The following is a 19,525-nucleotide window of genomic DNA, read 5'->3' as shown; positions in this document are numbered from 1 at the left end:
TCATTAGAGAATGTACTGACATCTCACTTCATACAGATCACTGTTGCCCAAAAAGTCTGCATCATTAATTGTGCAAATGGAAAGACTGGATTCTGTCCCTGGAAGTTTTGCAGGAAAAGCATAGATTCTATGTAATAATTAATGTATATAATGAATGTGATTCTGGCTGTTGTAATGAATTTCATGCTCAGGAGAGGTATATAAACATTCATGCTTAGTGTTGCTATTTTTAAACCAAGTAAAAATGATTTAAAAGAATTTTTTGAAAATAACTTTAACATTTTTGGTTTTAATGAAAGGAGCCTAAATATTACAAAAACCATCAAGATAACCAGGAAGTTGTTCCACTTCTAATAAGATCCACTAGATGCCACTCTTAAGCTATCGGTAGTGGGATATGTCTGTGTAAAATACAATGAAGTATTTTCTATAACTAAAAAAGAAAATCTTCATTACAGCAACGAATTCACAGTGCTCAGATTCTAATGATGAGTTTCCAGGTTAAATTCTTGGATCATTTATTTGAGGACCTAGAAGAAATTGCCTTGTGTTCAGATGGGTAGAACTTTCCACTGACTTCTGAAGAGTTTGCAGGCAGTGAGCGTTTCTAAAACATATACAATATATATAAAATATATATATATATATATATAAAATATATAAAATAAATATATACAATATATATTCTAAAACATATAGTCTCCTCAATGATTTTATGTGTAAACTCTCATTTAACTGAAAATGTTGACCTCTCATCAGTAAATAGTTTAGTTTTAGATATATGCAAGGTGTTTTTTCAAAGCATGTTTTCTGAATATAAAAGTATTTTGACAACAATAAATGACTTCTTTTGGTGTTATCACCGGTTATCTGTTACACTTCTTTAGTCTGCTCTGATAATAAACAGTTTTACGCTTAACAATTGTAATTCAAGGTTTTGAAGGGTCATGAATTTTCTAATAAGGTAATAGAGAACATTTAATCATGGAATCCCAGATTCAGGTCTATCAGTGAAGCAGCCACTTAAACTGTTTAGTCACTTCATTATATCAAGTCATGCCAGTTGTACCTGTGCTGTCTGAATGGATTGAGGTTCAGTTGCCACCACCTGGCTGCTGGAGTCTCAGTCACTTTATAACTAAATGCTGATTATTTTTTCTTTTGCTGTGTTCTGAAAAGTATATTTTCTCAAGATTTTGTAAGCCTTTTTTACAAAGAGGCAACTGACACAATGGAAATAGTTTCAGTGAAAAAGTCTCCCATCCAAATGAACTTGTTTCTAAGGAGAGATTATCTGTGAAAAGATTTGCACTTTGGCAGGATATTTTCTCTACATGTACTACTTGTGCAAGTATTTGCAGTTGAACCAGGCTCTGTCCTTTGCAATCCTCCTGTGTTGGCTGGATCTTGTACTGGATATTCTGTTTGTTATCAGCTTATTAAAGCAGACCTTGTGTCACCACAGAGATTTGATTTCACGGCAAGATAAAGGTGGAAGGGAGAATGGTTTGTGTTGGAGAGTACAGCTGTTTAAATGAAAATAATATTTTAGATAGAATAATTTGAATAGATGTATGGTTGGCCATTAAATGGAACCTGTTTACAGAACTCGAAGATCTTTGCAGCTTCTTTTACAGGAGATGAGCTGTTTCTTTGTGTACAGACACACTATCTTTAGCTTGTGTGCCACTGACTGTAGCATCACTGAGAAGAGAGCCCAGCTATTCTGACGTCCAGTATTTCAGTCTGACTGCTAAAGTGTGCTTCTTCTTTGAAAAAATTTCTAGTATTGGTATGTGCTTATCATTTATAGGTTTTATTTTGTTTGCTTTGTGAATACTTGATGCCTTATTATCCTGTGTTATTCCTTCTGCAGTGTTATGCCTTCTGTTTTTTTGATAGGTTGATTGAGATAGCAGGAAACAGATTCTCTACTTACTTTGACTCAGATGAAAAGCTGTTCTGCATGACCCGTAGCATTCACCTGTATCAAGAGCTGACCTGTGGCAGTGTACTGAAGAGGTATTCTTTTCCAGAGTTTAAATAATAAAAGACTGTTTTGATTGGATTGTCTATAGAATGATTTAACATTTGTCAGCCTGAAAGCTGTTGTTAGCAGTGTTGTATTATTACTTATGTTAATTTGTGAGCATATTTCACAATGAAAATGAATGCAGTTGTATTTTGGCATCATCCTGTGTATTTTATATTAGTGAGAAGATTATTCTAAGAATATTTTATTCTTCTAGTGCAGCTGTATCAGAGGACTGCTAGTAGCATATTCTTAATGGAATAGGTTTGGCATACTGCCTTTGGAGGTATACAGAAATGGTTTTGACCTTCTGCATGTGTAGACATCAAGGATTCTGGTGCTCACAATGAGATGCTGCTACTGGAGCAAAAAGGCAAAGTTTCAATGTCAACTTACTGTCTGCTACTCAGGGGTTGTATCGCATAGTGTTGCTAACTAGAGGTTCTTCCAAACCTCTTTTTTGGAGAAGTTCTGCTTTGGGTTATGTGCCCCTCTGAAGCCTCAGATTAGCTTCCAAATCTCTTTGATATATACAGATGTTAGTGGAGGTCATGTGTAAGGGGGAAAAAGAGGGACTGACTTTCAAGTTATTAAAGTAAACCTTTTATTTAAACAATTCAAGTTATAAAATGGTTATATAGTATAAATAATGTTTTTGATGATGTTTATGTTGTTTTTTCTTTCTTAGGATTATGTCTTTGGAAGAAGAAATTATTTCAAAGAAAGTTAAACTCATAATAATTGACTCTGTTGCTTCAGTTGTCAGAAAGGAGTTTGACACAAAACTCCAGGGCAACCTAGCAGAAAGAAGTAACTTTTTGGCTAGAGGAGCGTCAGTGTTGAAGTATTTGGCAGAGGAGTTCTCGATACCAGTAAGTTGTTCCTACTTTCTTAAGTTTTTGCCTTACAGTATCAAGTAATAAAACCTGAGAAGAATAAAAATAACAGGAAGATGAAAACCAGAAGAAGCTTCTAGCAGGAATCTTCAAGCAGGTACCAGCTGGAAAATAGTTGGGGAATGGGGGAACAGTAACTGTTCTGCTTAGTGGGTTTTGTTGGGGTTTCTTTAGTGGTTTTTTTTTTTTTATTTTGGACTCCAGTATGGCTTTACAGGATCTCCATCTGTGTTTCAGTGCTTTGTTTTCTACTTTTTTTCCTAAATATTTTATATTGCTGCCATTAAATAATGCTTACCCTGATCGTTCCCCTCTAAGGCAATGCTCACTCTAACTAGTACATACTCTGACTACATGTTGATTTTTTTCTGCCTCTGTCCTTTCTGCTTGAGTTTATAGAGTCTCAAAAGGCCTTATGCTCTGGAGCAGTGTAAATTCCTTTTGTGACTGATAATGTATGCTAATTAATGCAGAAAGGAAGGTAACAGATCAGCAAATCCTTTTCTATGGACTTGCTGATGAAATATCAAGGAAGACATGGACATTCAGTGCAGGGACTGTGTGGGACTGATGGAAAAGTGCTTTAGAAGTTTTAACCTGCATGACTGTGTGTTCCTTCACTATACGATCTACGGAGGATCATATAAACTCAAAAGGTATCAGTGAGACTCAACTCTAATAAGAGACAAACTGTGGCAAGAGCTTGAGTAAGACTGATGAGGCCTTTTCTCTCTGATGCTCCTGAAGTCACAGCAGTTATCATACTAGAAATATACATGTCAGAGGTGTGGAACTAGCTGACTTAGGAGGAATGCATTTCCTTCTGCTGTGTAACGTCTGAAGAATTTTTATGGAGAAGATAAACCCTGTGTAACTGAGGGTTTTAACATTCAGGCAGAAAAAATGGCGTCCAAGTTAATGCACCCAGTAATTTTCATAGTGCTTTGACAATCCAGGGAAGAATTGTGTCTAAGTATGTACGCTTTCATATTCTGGGAAAATATTATGCAGCCCTTTGAAAAAGGGGAGAAGCTTTATGGGAAGGTACTATTTTTTTCTGTTTCTCTATTTTCTTCTCCTTTAGACACCCTCTTTCTCCCCTCCACCTTTGTTAAAATGTCAAATGGATTGGAACCTCTGAGAGTTCAGGCTGCAGCCCTGCATACAGTCAGAGGGACAGTGTTATATCACAAAAGTCTTAGAATTGGACAACATGAGGTAGCCTAAGGTTGTGATCCTAACTCATCCTGTGAAAATAAAGTACAAACATAATGGAAACCTTTAAACGTTAAAGCTAATGTTAGCTTTGAGGCATTTGTGATACCTGGTGTGCTGGTCTGTCCTTGTTTCTCACTATGTGCCCTTTGGTAAGGAGTTCTGGGATTTTGGACAGGAACTTGTGCTCTGGTAAAAGCTGTGTCTTTTTGATTCAGTCCATGAGATATCTTACATTTTAAAGAAAATCTTTAAAGATCCATGGAATTACATGTAAATACATAAGACTGAAAACTTGTGTATTTTTAAAGCACCTACCTGTTGATTGGGTTTATCAATTTATTCACTAGAAATCCAAGTGTATTTTCATGTATTGTCATCTTTAACACACGTTGCTTGTTGATTGCTTCTGGAATATTTTAAAGAGTTGTTAATTTTGTGTTACAAAATAAACTGTAATAATTCCTATTAGTTAAGAATTCTAGAAGGTCCTTGACTAGAGACTTGGGGATCCGTGTTTGCAAGAACCCATGCAAGGCTGTGTATAAGTAACATGAAAATCCACCATCAGAATTTGTTATGCATGTGGAAGTGTAGGTGCATACTAGAGAAGTCTGCTGTTGCATGCATTACATTAACCTCTGCTGCTTGAGGTTATAGCGTATCCAAGGTTCTTACTCTAAATCACAGAATCACAGAATAACCAGGTTGGAAGAGACCCACCGGATCACCGAGTCCAACCGTTCCTACCAAACACTAAACCATATCCCTCAGCACCTCGTCCACCCGTGCCTTAAACGCCTCCAGGGAAGGTGACTCAACCACCTCCCTGGGCAGCCTGTTCCAGTGCCCAATGACCCTTTCTGTAAAGAATTTTTTCCTAACGTCTAGCCTAAACCTCCCCTGGCGGAGCTTGAAGCCATTCCCTCTTGTCCTGTCCCCTGTCACTTGGGAGAAGAGGCCAGCACCCTCCTCTCTACAACGTCCTTTCAGGTAGTTGTAGAGAGCAATGAGGTCACCCCTCAGCCTCCTCTTCTCCAGGCTAAACAACCCCAGCTCTCTCAGCCGCTCCTCATAAGGCCTGTTCTCCAGCCCTTTCACCAGCTTTGTTGCTCTTCTCTGGACTCTCTCCAGAGCCTCAACATCCTTCTTGTGGTGAGGGGCCCAGAACTGAACACAGTATTCGAGGAGCGGTCTCACCAGTGCCGAGTACAGAGGGAGGATAACCTCCCTGGACCTGCTGGTCACGCCGTTTCTGATACAAGCCAAGATGCCATTGGCCTTCTTGGCCACCTGGGCACACTGCTGGCTCATATTCAGTCGGCTGTCAACCAACACCCCCAGGTCCCTCTCCTCCAGGCAGCTTTCTAGACAGACTTCTCCCAGTCTGTAGCACTGCATAGGGTTGTTGTGCCCCAAGTGCAGGACCCGGCATTTGGCCTTGTTAAACCTCATGCCGTTGGACTCTGCCCAGCGGTCCAGCCTGTTCAGATCCCTTTGCAGAGCCTCCCGACCCTCCAGCAGATCGACACTTCCACCCAGCTTAGTGTCGTCCGCAAACTTGCTAAGGGTGCACTCGATGCCTTCATCCAGATCATTGATAAAGACATTGAACAGGGCTGGACCCAGCACTGAGCCCTGGGGAACCCCACTTGTCACTGGCCTCCAGCTGGATTTCACACCATTTACCACCACTCTCTGGGCCCGGCCATCCAACCAGTTTTCCACCCAGGAGAGTGTGTGCCTGTCTTATTTCAGATGTTTTTACTAACCTAGAAAAACATAAATATTAATTTGGGACTAAAAGAGCATAAATTGTACACCTGAAGCAATATGTAACACTTAAGGTGGTATCAGTGCAACTAAATACTGAGTTGGGCAACAAGTAGAAGGACTCAGTCTGAGACTCTGAAAAAGATTTGGAGTTGATGACTGATAGGAATTGAACTTGAAGTCAATCCTTTTGACTGTAGTTGAAAGGTCTAGTGAAAAACTGAATAGTTGAGCAAGGGAATTGGACATAAGGAGGTTGTGTATTATCTATTTAGCTGTAACTGTTACTGGAGCAGTACATCTGATGTTAACAGTCCAGGAAGGATGTTGAAAAATCATGTTCTAGAGAATAGCCTTAAAAATGACTGAGAGAAAGGGAGAACAATCTCAGTAATTAAGGCGTAAGGTGTTTATTTTTTTTAGCTTAGCTAAGGTAACACTAAGGGTTTCTGCGTTAGTCACTATGTACCTGCTTGAGGAAGAGGAGTTTGATAAAACCAACCTTCTCTTCAGCTGACACAGATATACCACAGTTGTGTGGTTGGAAGCTGAATTAAGCAGGCTCAAACTTCAAATAAGATGTGTGTTCTTACTGGACTAATTAATCACTGGAATGCGTTATTAAACATAAATAGCTACCCCTCACTGAGTGTTTTCAAATGGACTTTTATTTTTCCATTGTCTAAAAACAAATTTGGGGAAACCCTGTACTACCTTGTTATGCTGGAGCTTAAACGAGTTTAATTCAGTTCCTTCTCTTGGTGTAGTCAGCTCTCTAGCTATTTATAATTGCACATTCATGATGTCAGGATGTTGAGTTTGATGTGCAAAAGTGTCTAGCATTCATAGCTTTTACGGAACTCAAGGGGAGCTGTTTCTAACCACAGTAGCTCTACTTAGTATGAAGGATTCAGAAAAGAGCTGACCATATCTGCCTTAAAACTGATGGTCATTCTTCAGTAACCTGTCTGCACCTCTATTTTCAGTTTGTAAAATGGGAATAACCAGGCTGTTAGTTGTGAAGATGCTGTGAGGACAGGGTCATTGCTGTTGAGAAAGTACTCGTACTATGTCTGTGAACAATGTTTAGTTGTTCATTGGAAAGTAACACTTGCAATCCTCAGAATAAAATCTATGTAATTATGTAGCGAATGAAACCTTAGTTCACCTTTTGAGATGAGAAAAAAATATTAAACGTTCTTTGAATGGCACTATCTTAGCCACTGAATGAAGCAAGTGAGAGAGTTGTGTGATAGTGAATTTTTGCTTGACTGAATGGTTTTTGAATTTTTAGGTTTGTAAAGTACAGAGAAACAAAGCTGTTTTTTAGGCTATGTATCAACATTAGTAAAACATTGTCTCTCAAAGAGAAATGTCATCTTTGATTTCCTTTTTGGTCCTTTCTTCCACCTAACTTCACAGTAAGACCAGTTCCATCCTGGGCTCTTTAAATGTTGGTTTGGATTGCTTCTGGTCTGTTGATGGGCCACCTGGCAGACAGACTGGTGACTGAACAGTCACTGAAGCTCTGTGTAGCAGTGCTGCTTTTTCCCCTACCCTGCGCCCAGCTGTGACCAAAGCCTTCTTTTTTTCTGCCAGGTTTGGTTGAAACTAGCCAGTTGGATCAAAGGCAAATTCTAGAAACTGAAAAGGACAATTTTACTATAAATCAAACTACCCCCGTTTTATTTCTGAACTCCATTGAACGTGTAAAGCTATATGAAAAATTTGCATGACGTTTGTCTGTTTTAGAACATGCTGTACTTGACAGCATTTCAATCTGAATGTTTTCTGTTAGGGTGTGTGTTGATACTGTCTACCTGATTACGTATTTGAGCACCAATAATCAGTCCTGCATGTTTCCTGTCTAGTTTCTTGACTTCCTTAGCCTCCTTAAAAAGAATAGGAAACAAAATACACTTTGGATTTTCTTTCTTCTCTTCTTCCATGTTCACAGGAAACTATTATTAGTAAGTGGTGTTCAGTAAAAGTAGTTTAGTGTGCATGCTTTTGGAGAGAGAAATGATACTTCCATTTCAGTGAAGAGTTAAAACTAAGACCCAGTGTGACTAGAATAGTTCTTGAGATTTAACTGTTTAGTTTATAAAGCTTGTTATTTGCAGAACCTGATCTTCTAGTTGTTAGTACTTAAGAAAATGTGTGAAGCTGGCCAGACGTTTCCACGGAAAAGTATTCTAGAAGTGGCAGCTGCAAAACCAAACTGTTCTAAGTATTATTTTAAGTGTCAAATTGGGACTGAATATGAAACTTACTTTGTAAATTCCTAATTACAAATTACAATAATCAAATTACAACACTTGCTGTCCTTCGTACTTTTGTCTAGGTTATGTTCTTAGATCTGTGAAGCGAACCTTTGTCACGATAAGAGTGTTGGTTATCATTAATAGCAGCAAATGCGTAATAGTATCTTTGGGTATTTATTTTTTCTGAGACTAAGAGATAGTTCTAGGAGGAAAGACATTCATCTGTCACTTGTGATTTATAGTATAAATGAAAGACAAGGCTTATGTATCTATTCTCTAAGGCTTTTATTTGCTATGCTAAATAGGTCAACAGTAGTCAAGAAGCTTGTGATTTCCACAGGTAATATTTTTTCCTCTTTAACTGCCATGTGCTCCATTTAAACACTAAAAATTCACTTTATCAGTACTGATAATATGAAAGCAATCAAAACAGTCATAGTCAATTTTATTTTCACACTCAATTCTCACATTTTTTGTCTCAGTGCTTCACACTCACTTATGCATTCTGCTGTGTAAACTTTATACCAAATATTTGAATTTGCTTTGAAAAGCCTAATGTTCAGCTAAATTTGTTTGGTTTAGGTTGTGTAAGCTTTTTTTTCTTCTCAAAATCAGTTTGTTTGTTCAAATTACTTGACAGCTGCGGTGCCTTTTCCTCCTGTCTTTAGTTGAGTGTGTTTAATTGTATCATTGCAGCTTCCTGCAGTAAAGCGTCTCAAGATTGAAGATCTTCTGTTGGCAAAGAAAGAATATTCAAACTGTTAATTTTCTCTTCCTTTGTAAGCAAGGATTTCCATTTGGGCTCCTTACTTCTGTTTATTTTGTTGCTTGTCAGTTCCTCCACCTTCACTGTTGCTGTTCTGGTATTTGACAATATTCGTTTATGGAGAGCTAAACAAACTCCAAAATGGGAGATTTCTGAAGAAAAGTTGGTTAAATGCCAGTTCCCTTTGAACTGGTAATAAGTATATAGAGAGTTTGGAAAAATGGATAGCTGATCTCTTGTTACAGCATGTAACAACACTGCTGACTTTTTCAAAACTATGGAGATACAAATTCACCTGGAAGTTTGATGTCGTCTCTGGACTGTAAGGTGCTAAAATGCTAACTTTGTTTTTATACTTTGATGTTAAAAAGTATTTTTAATTCCAGTGTTACAGAAACAGTCTTTGCAAGTTGTTTAATCCCCAAATAAGAAAATCTTCTCCCTACTTCCAAAACTTAGAGAACCGGTTTCATTTTTAAGTTTACTAAAAAGAGAAGTATCTTGTATGTTATACCACATCAAAATGTGTTTCTTTAATGAGGAGCTAACCTTATCAGAAGAAAAAGTTTTGAAACAGAGTTACCAGAATTTTATTAGCCATATTCAGGCCAGATGTGGTTCAAACAGTTTCTAGTGATGAGAATCCAACGGAAAGTATGGGTCCTTTTCTCTTGACATGCTAATATTTATGTAAAGTGTCTTGTCACTCAAGTTTCAAGCGTATTTTTTTGTTTGTGTATGTGAACTTGGAACAGCCTTCCCAACTGCTAATAGAAGGATCCTTATATACATTCTGCATAATCACACTGAAGTCCTGGCCATCTGCTTGCTGAGAAAGGCAGAGGTTTACCTTTCTCTGTGGGACTGCTACTGGTTTTGTTTCTCCCCTCCCTGCCTTTTAACTTCCATATGAGTAGCTTTTGTGCTTTTTTTTTAATGGAGTCTGTCTGTTTCTCTAGGGAGCAGCATGAAAGTTAAAAATATTTGTGACTGTTTAGAAGACTTAGAATAATCTTCTGAACCTGCAGGATTTTAAGATAATTCACCAGCCTCTTGGACAAACTGAATTGTCCTTCTATGAACCCAGTAGGATGGAAAGATACTGGTGTCTTCTGCTAATCAAATTATGAACATTATCCACAGAAAGATAAGTATTTAGAATAATGTAGATATTGCGGAATTTGTTGACTTCTATTACTCTGTGTGAATTAGAGAAATATTGAATAGCCCTAACTTTGTTTTGAGACATGGATATCAGTAGTTAATTTGTCTCCTAAATCAGGAAGATTACTTCCAAAACTTAACTTTCTTCTAGTGAAGGACAGTTCTTGTTCTCTTCAAGATGCTTCACTCCTCCCTATACCAAAATTCAAATTGGTGTTAATGTCCTCATTGTATGGTAAGCTGAACAGCATTAGAAAATTGTGTCTGAGCCAGCTATATCAGAACTTTTGAGTACAAAATATTCTCTTTTGCTGCAAAGAGGAATGCCTAACCTTGTTCAGTGAACTTCATAATTTTAAGTAACAGTTTGCGAAACAAACAAAACATTTTATGTTAAATTTCCTCCCATGCTATACTGTGTAATATTTTCGTGCCCAAAGCTGAGTCTATACTTTTGTGGTTTTTACTTAAGTATTCTAGTGTTACCCTTTCCTTTCTTAGAAAAACCTGCTTAGTGTCAGAATTTCACATGTATGTGAACACTCTTAGTTGTAAGATGTGGTTGAGAATGGCTTTTGTGTTATCATTTAATTAGGAAAACAAAATGTTTAAAGGGGACTTACTAACAAGAGTTCTTTCTTTGCCCTCACTAGAACTTCATAAACCCAGTTTTTGTCGGCAGATTTTTTTGTTTCAATTATCCCTCTGCTCCACAGTACTGAGCAAAAAATAGTTTTGATAAAAGGGAGTTAATCCTACTGCTAAGTGTTGTTACAGTGGCAAAGTTAGATGGTTTTGTCTTCTTGTGTGGCTGTTAAAAATTTTCCTTGGAAGGCACAACTTTGTTTTAGTTTAAAATGACTGGTTAAAATGCAATTATAACTATCTTCAGTACTGCTGCCATCTGTGTACTTTCTTTATATGTGTCTGGAGAATATATGTTTCTGCAGTTTATGGCCCAGCACAGTGTTCCTTTTGGACTGTCTGTGCTCATAAAATTTTTAATACTGCTGAGGGAAAGGAATAAGAAATGGTAGAGCAGAGTTTCCTGTTTTCATGTGGTGGTGAAGTATAGAAAAGGAGGTAGTTTAAAGTTATATGATACTGGAATTCAGTTTTCTTTTTCTTTTGAAGTATTCCTTCCATTGCTTTTTCCATTTTACAGTGCAAGTGACTGCCAAAAGCTATCATTTTGCACAACTGCACATATGAAATTATGTAGAAGGTAGGTAACAGTATTAAGGTACAGGAGAGGGAGTTAAGAGCAATGAGATTTTATTACCAGATTTGGTTTTGATCTGCTACAGGATCACGGGCAATGCTTGGATTTCTTCTCATGCCTTGCAGGACATCCTCTTCTTTATGCTCACAGTACACGGTTTGCTTTCTTTGCAACAGCCCGTTGTTGTTGGCTTACCATTCATTACAACCCTGGGTCTGCATCTGCTGACTCAATTACTTAGCTAGTTGCTTCTCCTTCTAATGTGTAGTTTTTCCTGACTTGTCAAGTTGATTTTGAATTCTAACCTTATATTCTAGTGTACTTGTAGTTCCCTCCCTGCTTTCCTGTTTTTGCAAAGAAAATGGTCATTCTTTCTATTGCAAATTCTTTGTGTAACTATTGGGTAGAACCAGACTTCAAGGAGACTATACCATTTTGTTCAATAAGAGACCTTAAACACTGGCAACGGCTAGATGTCATTTTTCAATAAACTTTGCATCTACCCTGCAATAGATTCTTCTAGGATATATTTCTCTAGTTTAAGTAACATACCTATTTAAGAAGTTCTGCTGCTAAAATAGAAATACAAGTGGTTATTCCCCCTGCCCCTAGCCCTGTTATTCTGTATATGCTGTAGAAATAACAGTAATGGTACTAAAGAGCTTTTATGCCTTTTTTGGGAGTTCAGGTTTTGGCAAGATGTATTGTTTTTACTGTGTGAAAAATTGCCTGAACCTTTAGGCCAGTAATCAATTGGAGACTGCAGAGAAATACTTAAGTTTTGAGTAGTCCATTCTTTATGCATGTTTTCTTGTGTCACCCTCTTGTCCTTTGATTTTATTTAAACTGTAGGTTCTCTAGGAATATTTCTGTATTTGCATAATATGTAACTTAAAGTGACTCCAGTCTCTAAAAGGACAGCAATACGATATTTGACCATGTTACATACTGTAGGAAAGAACTTACCTGTATGAGCTCAGTATAGACTAATTAGTGGTTTGATTTCCAGATTCTCTAGAGTTTATTTGCTTTGTGGTTGCTCAGTCCCAGGGCTCCTGAGAATAAAGAGGACCTGCACTGTGATTGTTATTCCTAGATAATATTGTACTAGCCCCCTGAGGTGTAAAGGGGTGATAAGAGGAAATTAAGATTGGGCAGTGCATGTGTCTGTTACCATACAAATGTGCCCAGAGATCAAAAGTAAAATCTTCTTCGCTTGGAAACTTGTAGTAGTAGATATGATTGTATCGCTTCCCTCTTTGTGTCTACAGGATGGCTTTGTGAGAATATTGCATTGTGTGGAACTGGGTGTGCTGCTGGGGCTGCTCTTTCATGAAGTATGATCTGGAAACTTATTGATGCAATCTGTTTGCTGCTCTTAACTGAAGAACCTGCCATTTTCAGTGTAATATTTCCTCTTCTTCCACACGTGGTTGGATGGTAGTAACAGACAACCGGACCAAACTGTTGCAGCTAGAGGGCTGATGATCCTATGCTGCCTTGAAAACAGGAGTATCTAGGTTTACAGGATAAGCTTTTCGGTCTGCACTGTTTTCTTCTCTTGTTGAGGTGTTTGTGCATTAGAGTTGTGGGTTTTGCTCTGGTTTCCCTGCTCTGTTTTGCTTGGAATTAGAATCTGTGAGCTGTGACGTAGCGTCTCCTAAGCGTCTTCGTACTGATTTTTCTACAGGAAAACTCCATCGTCTTTACTGAGAATAGGTTTTGTATCATTGTGCGCTGAAGTTGCAGTTGATTTATTCATCCCAATTTTCTATTTAAAGAAGGAAGCACATGACTTTAACATTTTAATTAATTTGGCAGAAGTTCTGAATATTCAAACTGGTGCAGACTCTTTCCAAATATAGATTCCACTGATAATCTACGTGATTTCAGTAATCTCCTCAAAACTGTCATGTTGCCTTCACTAAAATGCATAGCTATATCTCATTTGAGAATATAGTAAAGTTAAAAAATTCTAGGTAAACACAATTAGGTTTAGAGGTTTATTAAATAAGGCTGAGCAATCATCTGCAGACATTTAAGTAGACAGGAATGAATGAGGTGCTGTTTTTTGTTGGTAAGACTACATCTGAGTTTCAGTATGAGAGTATCTATCCTCCCCCCATTACTCTGCTAACATTTTTGATACTCCAATTTGGATAAGTTGCATTGCCTAGTCCAGAACACAAATCACTTTCTTTGTCTTTAGAGTCCAGTATTTTCCACATTTTACTTTTGTATCTGTCTTATCTCGGACTTCTCACCTGGGGCAGAGAGTACTTTTCTCTTCAATGATATCTCATTTTTGATTGTGACTGGATTTTTGGCAGACTGTGGTATTATATTTTCTGTGATGTGCTGGTTAGCAAAATCACCTCTAATACATGAACCAAACACTGGCATGTGTGGCATGCTAAGGCTGACTTGCATTGGATTTGTATAACTTTATCTGGTTGCATGGAAGAGCTCCATGTCAAGGCCCTTCCTGGCATTGTAATGTAAATAGTCACTCCTGGGTAGAGAGCGCAAAGTTTTCCAGGTGGCCTCCATGCAGAGTATATACGCAGAACTAGTATGCTATGTATTAGAACAGATATGTTGTACTCTGCTTCTGTGATGCCCCTAAAATGGAAGTGTTAGAAGCAGACAGATGCTGCTGAAACAATTTGTGAAGCCTGCTCCTGCGTGTCATTATTTCAAGGAGCAGATTGGCAATAGCAAAAGAGTGCCTGCTGTGCCTTGTTTTTCAGTTGGCTTAAGAAGGCCACCCAATACAAGCTGCAAGCAGAATAAATTAGCTGTGCAAATCACAAGTGGCACGTGTGCAACAAGTTACTTGAAGCCTACATTACATAAAGTTTGAGTAGTCTAAAATCAAGGTGTGGTCAACTGACATCAAGGATTAAACAGCAACGAGAGGACAGTACCTGCTTTTTTCCTTCTTACATACATTGTAATTCATTTCAGTATAGAGTTTGCAACTGGTTCATACCTGCTGATAAACCCAAACAAGGATGTAAACCAGCTGAAAAGCAACCCAGAAAAAAAATGTAGTAGGCAGTTGCTATGCAGCTGAACAGGCACTGATGTAGGCAGAAAGGAGGGGCAGGAATGCGTGGTTTCTGGCAGTAGCACAGATTTTTCAATGTAAAACTGCATCTTAAGGAAAAAGGGTAAATATGAGTAAAAATGCTAACTAGGTTATTACTCAGAACAAGCAAATTAAAAAGTGTGTTAAATGCTTGGAATATCCTTTAAACTTTTGACAGCTCTAGGAAGGATTCTGTTACATACCATTGTTGTGATGCTTTGTTCTTTGACTAAAGGTACGGAAATGTCTGGCCTCACGTAGCTTATTCTTACTTTGCATAGGGCTTTCATGCATCGTTAGGTCAGTGTCCTGATTTTGGTCTGTATATTCTAGTTTTAAAATGCACCTTAATATGCTGTATTTGGAGCTGTAATGTATTCATGCATAATAAATTATAGGTAAGGTCAGAAATTATGCTGAATAGTATATTTTCAAACCATAGTATTTCTTCCTGTGCTTAAATTTGGAATGAAATATATAACAATCCATAAAATAGCTGGTACAGTTCATAACATGCTTGCATTCCTTCATTATTAATGGTTTCATATCTATCTGTCAGTATGCTAAACCATTAGCCAAGTTTTGCAGCTGCTGCTTTGCAGGTCTGTAGAATATAGTTATCTCCAGCTCCTGTTTTTTCTTTGCCAGTAAGAGGAAATTTTGCCAAGAAGTTAGTAAATGGTCCAAGACGAACTTCAGTTCTAGGTGAAAGTCTGTGATCTTGATTTAACTTACTTGACCTGTGGTACTCTTCCTGTTACTTTTTATTCGAACTACATTGGTCACAGAGGTTTCAAGTAATAGTGGTTTGCTTAATCTCATTAGAGGATCTGCTCATAGGGGTTGTAGTCCTGCATTTTTCTAGTTCTATTTTTAAGAATGTTTTATGCGAATTATAGTTGCCGATTTGATCTGAATGTAGACCCCCTAGAGAAGTCTGTTTGAACATGAATGGATCTGCAAGCAGTACACGTGGGCTTTTTTTATTCCCTCCATTAAAATGTGAATGAAGATGAATATTAGTTGCAGCAAAGCTAGCTATCGATGTAGAAAGTAGTATGTATGTAGAATGCTAAACTGCTTTGTGCATGATACTGGGCAGTTGTTGGAGAATAACAACTGGGACTATTGCTAGATTAAAGTACTTTCATACAAGTTACTTGGAGATGTAATGCTTCATGAAGCATTTATGTGATCCGGTACCTGTGTGTTTGTGTGTGCTTTTTTAATTCCAGTGCTCTCAATTTCCAAACACCACTGTTTAAATCACAATAGATACCTGCTTTCTCTCCCATTTTTTGGTGCCAGAACAAATTGTTAACAGAAATAGGAAACTTCTAAATGATAAACTAATATTTGTGGATACATACAAGGTTCTGTCTCCTAGAATGACTTTCTTTATGCTTGTAGGGTGTAATGAAATCTTTGCCATCTTGTAAAACCCAGTGCTGGAGAATAAATAAATTGCACTTTGCATACTTGACCGTCCCATTTGCCTTCAGTCCAGTCATTCACTTCTAACTAGACCACTAATATGTCAAACCTCTCACCTGTTTAATACACTGGCTGCTGAAATGTATACCACAAAGTTCTGTTTCAGTTGATTTCGGAAGACTTAAACTTATCATTTTCATCCCAAGAGCCAGCTATTAAACATTATTATAGCGTGATAGTAGACTAGCCTGTTAGTAGCCTTGTATTTTAATTGCCTTAATGTCTTGTTTGCTTGCTTTTTCTGATGTTGGAATATTCTGCAGTGGGATTAGTTTGAAAGAGTATCTATCTTCTGTTTGGTTATTTTAATAGTCATTTTTACTTCAGGAGCTCTGTTTGCCCTTAAACACTTCTATTTTTAATATTGTTTGAAGCTGAATTTGCAGTTCCTTCTGAAGGAATAATTGGCTAGCAATAGTAGTGATGTGTTTCTCCTCTCAAGGACAAATAATCTGTGCAGAAGCCTGTACTATTTCTTCTGGTCACTGCAATTGAATCCTTTGTCTGGATGCTAGAGATAAGATTTGCATACTGGTGATGAATATGTCAGGAATTGTTGATACAGTGACCTAGCTTTTTTTCATAGGGCCTCCCAAATGCAAGGAGATACTTAAACAGATCTGTGAATCTGAGATCTGGAGTACAGTCAGCTACTGGATCTGTAAATGTCACAGAGTTGTTTGGAGTTAACGAATTCAGCCTGAATACTAGGTGCTGCTTAAAAACAGGAACCTGGCCCTAGTGCAGTTGTGGAGCGTTCTGGAGTCTTGAGCAGAAAATGTGAGAATTTGTTGCCAGGTCCAAAGCATAAATGTGTTACACAGATACTGCAGTTGATTCTGTTGACTGTAAATTTAGCATTTATGCAAGATTGGAGTTTTTTAGCTGTAATATTACTCAGATACTGAGAATATCCAAAGAAATACTGGGAAATTAAGAACAGTCATGTTACCCTAGTCCATCTGAAGGACAGACAGCATTGATTCTCTTGGCACAGCAAAGTGCCTTCTTTTCTGTTAGTTGAATACATGGCAATTTATATTCTGTAGTTTAAGAAATCTTATAAGTAATTGACGTGTTTTAGGCAAACTCTGATTTAGATTGGGTCTGTAAATTTTGCTGTATGTGAAGAGAAAAAAGATCAAGTAACACAACATTTCTGTGGTACTGTGCAAAGATGCCTGGTTCATGAGCCTGCAGTGTCAGTAATCAGTCATATACGTTCTGTTCCTGGGCTCTAAAAATAGGCAAGCAATTAGCGTGGCAGTTACTATCACTTGCTTCTTCCGTAAACTATAGATGGAATTGCAGTATTATGTTTTTTATCAATGCCAAAATTTTTTGATAATCTGTACTGTCACAGTTGATTACCTCAGAATATTTTAATTACTACAGCTTTTTTCTCACCTTCAGTACATATGCTTCCTAGTTTAGAGTTGTAACTGATGAGGTAAAGATAAGGTGAAGAAAAATTGATAGGAAGCAGTGTGAAAGTTTATTAGCTCAATTGATAGAGTCAGGAAAAGGGAGAGCTTTTCACTGAAAATCTGAAGAGGGGCTTGGGAAAACCTGCTTGTCAGTTGGTACAACAAATGAGAATATTTCTGCCTGTAAACTTTCCCTCCTCTAGCTTAGAGTTACTAGTGAGTAGGGACATTAAGCTTTCCTAGTTTCTCCGAAAGTGTCACTTAAGCTGGAAATGTCTTTTATGTTTGAATTACTGGTTTATAGTATACTGTAAGACACCAAATGCTTGTAGATCTTTGCATCCCTTTGTATGTGAGTGCTCTAGCAAAGTGCACATTATTGAGATACTTAGCCATTGGGCATTAATGAATTTTATTTGGGCATCCGCTCTCCTAGTGGAGACATGTGGGAGTGCTAATAGAAGAATAGAGACGACAGTTTCTTATTAAATAGGAATACTTGTAATGCTACATTCTGGAGAGCAGACAGCTTATAGCTTGTGTTGATGATACTGAAATGGAAGCAGAAAGCTGACACTCCTTCCCCCTTCCTGCATCAAATTGTAAAGCAATTGGAAGTGAAAACTGGCACTGTTCAAACCTCCCCTAAGTTTACTATCATCATGGTTAATATGGATCTTTGTTGTCTGTAGCAGCCCAGAACATCTGTCTTGCTCCTAAATGTTTTGATTTTCCTCTACTTAAGTAGGTACTTCAGAGAGATATCCAATGGAGTCGTATTTTTCGGATGATTATCTTTCATTTGTTTCTTTCTCTTATCCCCTAAAGAGGGCATAAGAATCCAGTTTAAAGACACCTTTAAATCTACCCTCTTGTTATCCCAGTCACAATACTGAATCAAATTTCAGTATCAGAAGTGAGTTTCCCTTGGAAATGGTGGTGAAAGTGGCAGCATAATTAAAGTAGCATAATTAATTTTACACTTCTTTGTGTTTATTTCTCACTAGTCTCTTTTTTTCCACTCCCCTCTTATGTTCTTTATGTTGTCTGTTCAAGGCTGAAGAGGTGCTATCCACATTCTTTAAAACAGCAGTCAATTTCCAGTGCGTATTTAGTCACTGTTGAATTTTTTTGATTGTGTACATTTTCTGAAACAATCACTTTGTCTTGGTTGGTTGAGATGAAAAAGTGAGGCTGATAAGTTCAGACTGTGCACATCAGATTTAGAACCACTAGCATTTTATATTTGCAATTGAAAGTGAAATTTCATTGTTAAAATTTTGACATAAGCTGTGGGCTTTTCTATATATACCTCTGTGTGTTTATACACACATAAATATATACCTTATGTTACCTTCTTTGTTCTTACAGGAGCATTTGTGCAGCCATACAGTGAGTTGGAGTGGGGAACTGTTCCAGCTGAAAAGTGGTCTTTCAGGTTTTTTTCCTGAATAACTTTTTACTCGAATGCAATATCCTCATATCTTGACTTATTCACTTTTATTCCACTGTAGTCCCTACACCCTTTTGTAAAGAACATCCGTATGGCTTACCAGTCTTTATTTTTAAACTGTTATGCTTGTAGCATCTGGTGCTTGTGCTTTCTTGAATTTCATGGCCGCCTATCCCCTGTTTTTTTATTTTGCAGTCTTTTGAGACCTTCTTAGGGCTGATCCTGACCTGCCATAGTTGATTCCTTCTGTTTATGGTGCTGTGCACAAGCATTTTGCTGGAACAGTGCAGGGGGCTCTAGTGCTGCTACTAAACATTGTGCTGTGGTTTATCTGTTCCTCTCACTAGAATGTGCTGATTGGACAAGCGATGTGTTTTTCTACTTAAGACTAGCCTTAAATGTATTAATTTTTCTCAGATTTATTTTCTGTATTAATACAATGAAACTTAGGGATGGCAGGTAATTTGCAAGCAAATAATTTCCTCCAGAGTCTCTAATTATACTGAAACTACAGGCACTGACTTTTGAGCCCTCAGAACTTGAAGGTAGAGTTAATTCCCTGTGCTATAAGTCACTGCAGTCCATTTTTTATTTGTAATTTTAGATGTTGAAATATTAGTATTTACGTAAAAAATTTTAACTATAGAACATTTTGAAGAACTGCAAATGGATCTTATATTCTTTGTGGGGTTTTTGGTTGCTCGTTCTGTGTAAATCGCATAAACACT

The 19,525-nt window shown here is 37.6% G+C and overlaps 1 protein-coding gene across 6 annotated transcripts in view; it reads left to right on the top strand.

Annotated features, from left to right (window-relative positions):
- RAD51B (RAD51 paralog B) overlaps nucleotides 1–19,525 on the top strand; it is a 447,787-nt gene that overhangs the window by 64,221 nt on the left and 364,041 nt on the right. For all 6 annotated transcript variants that reach the window (XM_069858280.1, XM_069858279.1, XM_069858278.1 and 3 more), the window contains 2 exons: nucleotides 1,903–2,022; nucleotides 2,721–2,904. In XM_069858280.1, coding sequence (XP_069714381.1) covers nucleotides 1,903–2,022; nucleotides 2,721–2,904 — 304 coding nt within the window. The remainder of the gene's footprint in view (nucleotides 1–1,902; nucleotides 2,023–2,720; nucleotides 2,905–19,525) is intronic.

This window comes from Phaenicophaeus curvirostris, chromosome 5 (assembly GCF_032191515.1).
Source record: "Phaenicophaeus curvirostris isolate KB17595 chromosome 5, BPBGC_Pcur_1.0, whole genome shotgun sequence".
NCBI lineage: Eukaryota > Metazoa > Chordata > Aves > Cuculiformes > Cuculidae > Phaenicophaeus > Phaenicophaeus curvirostris.
Note: the sequence above shows the minus strand (reverse complement) of the source record. Positions and strands in the feature narration are given on the sequence as shown.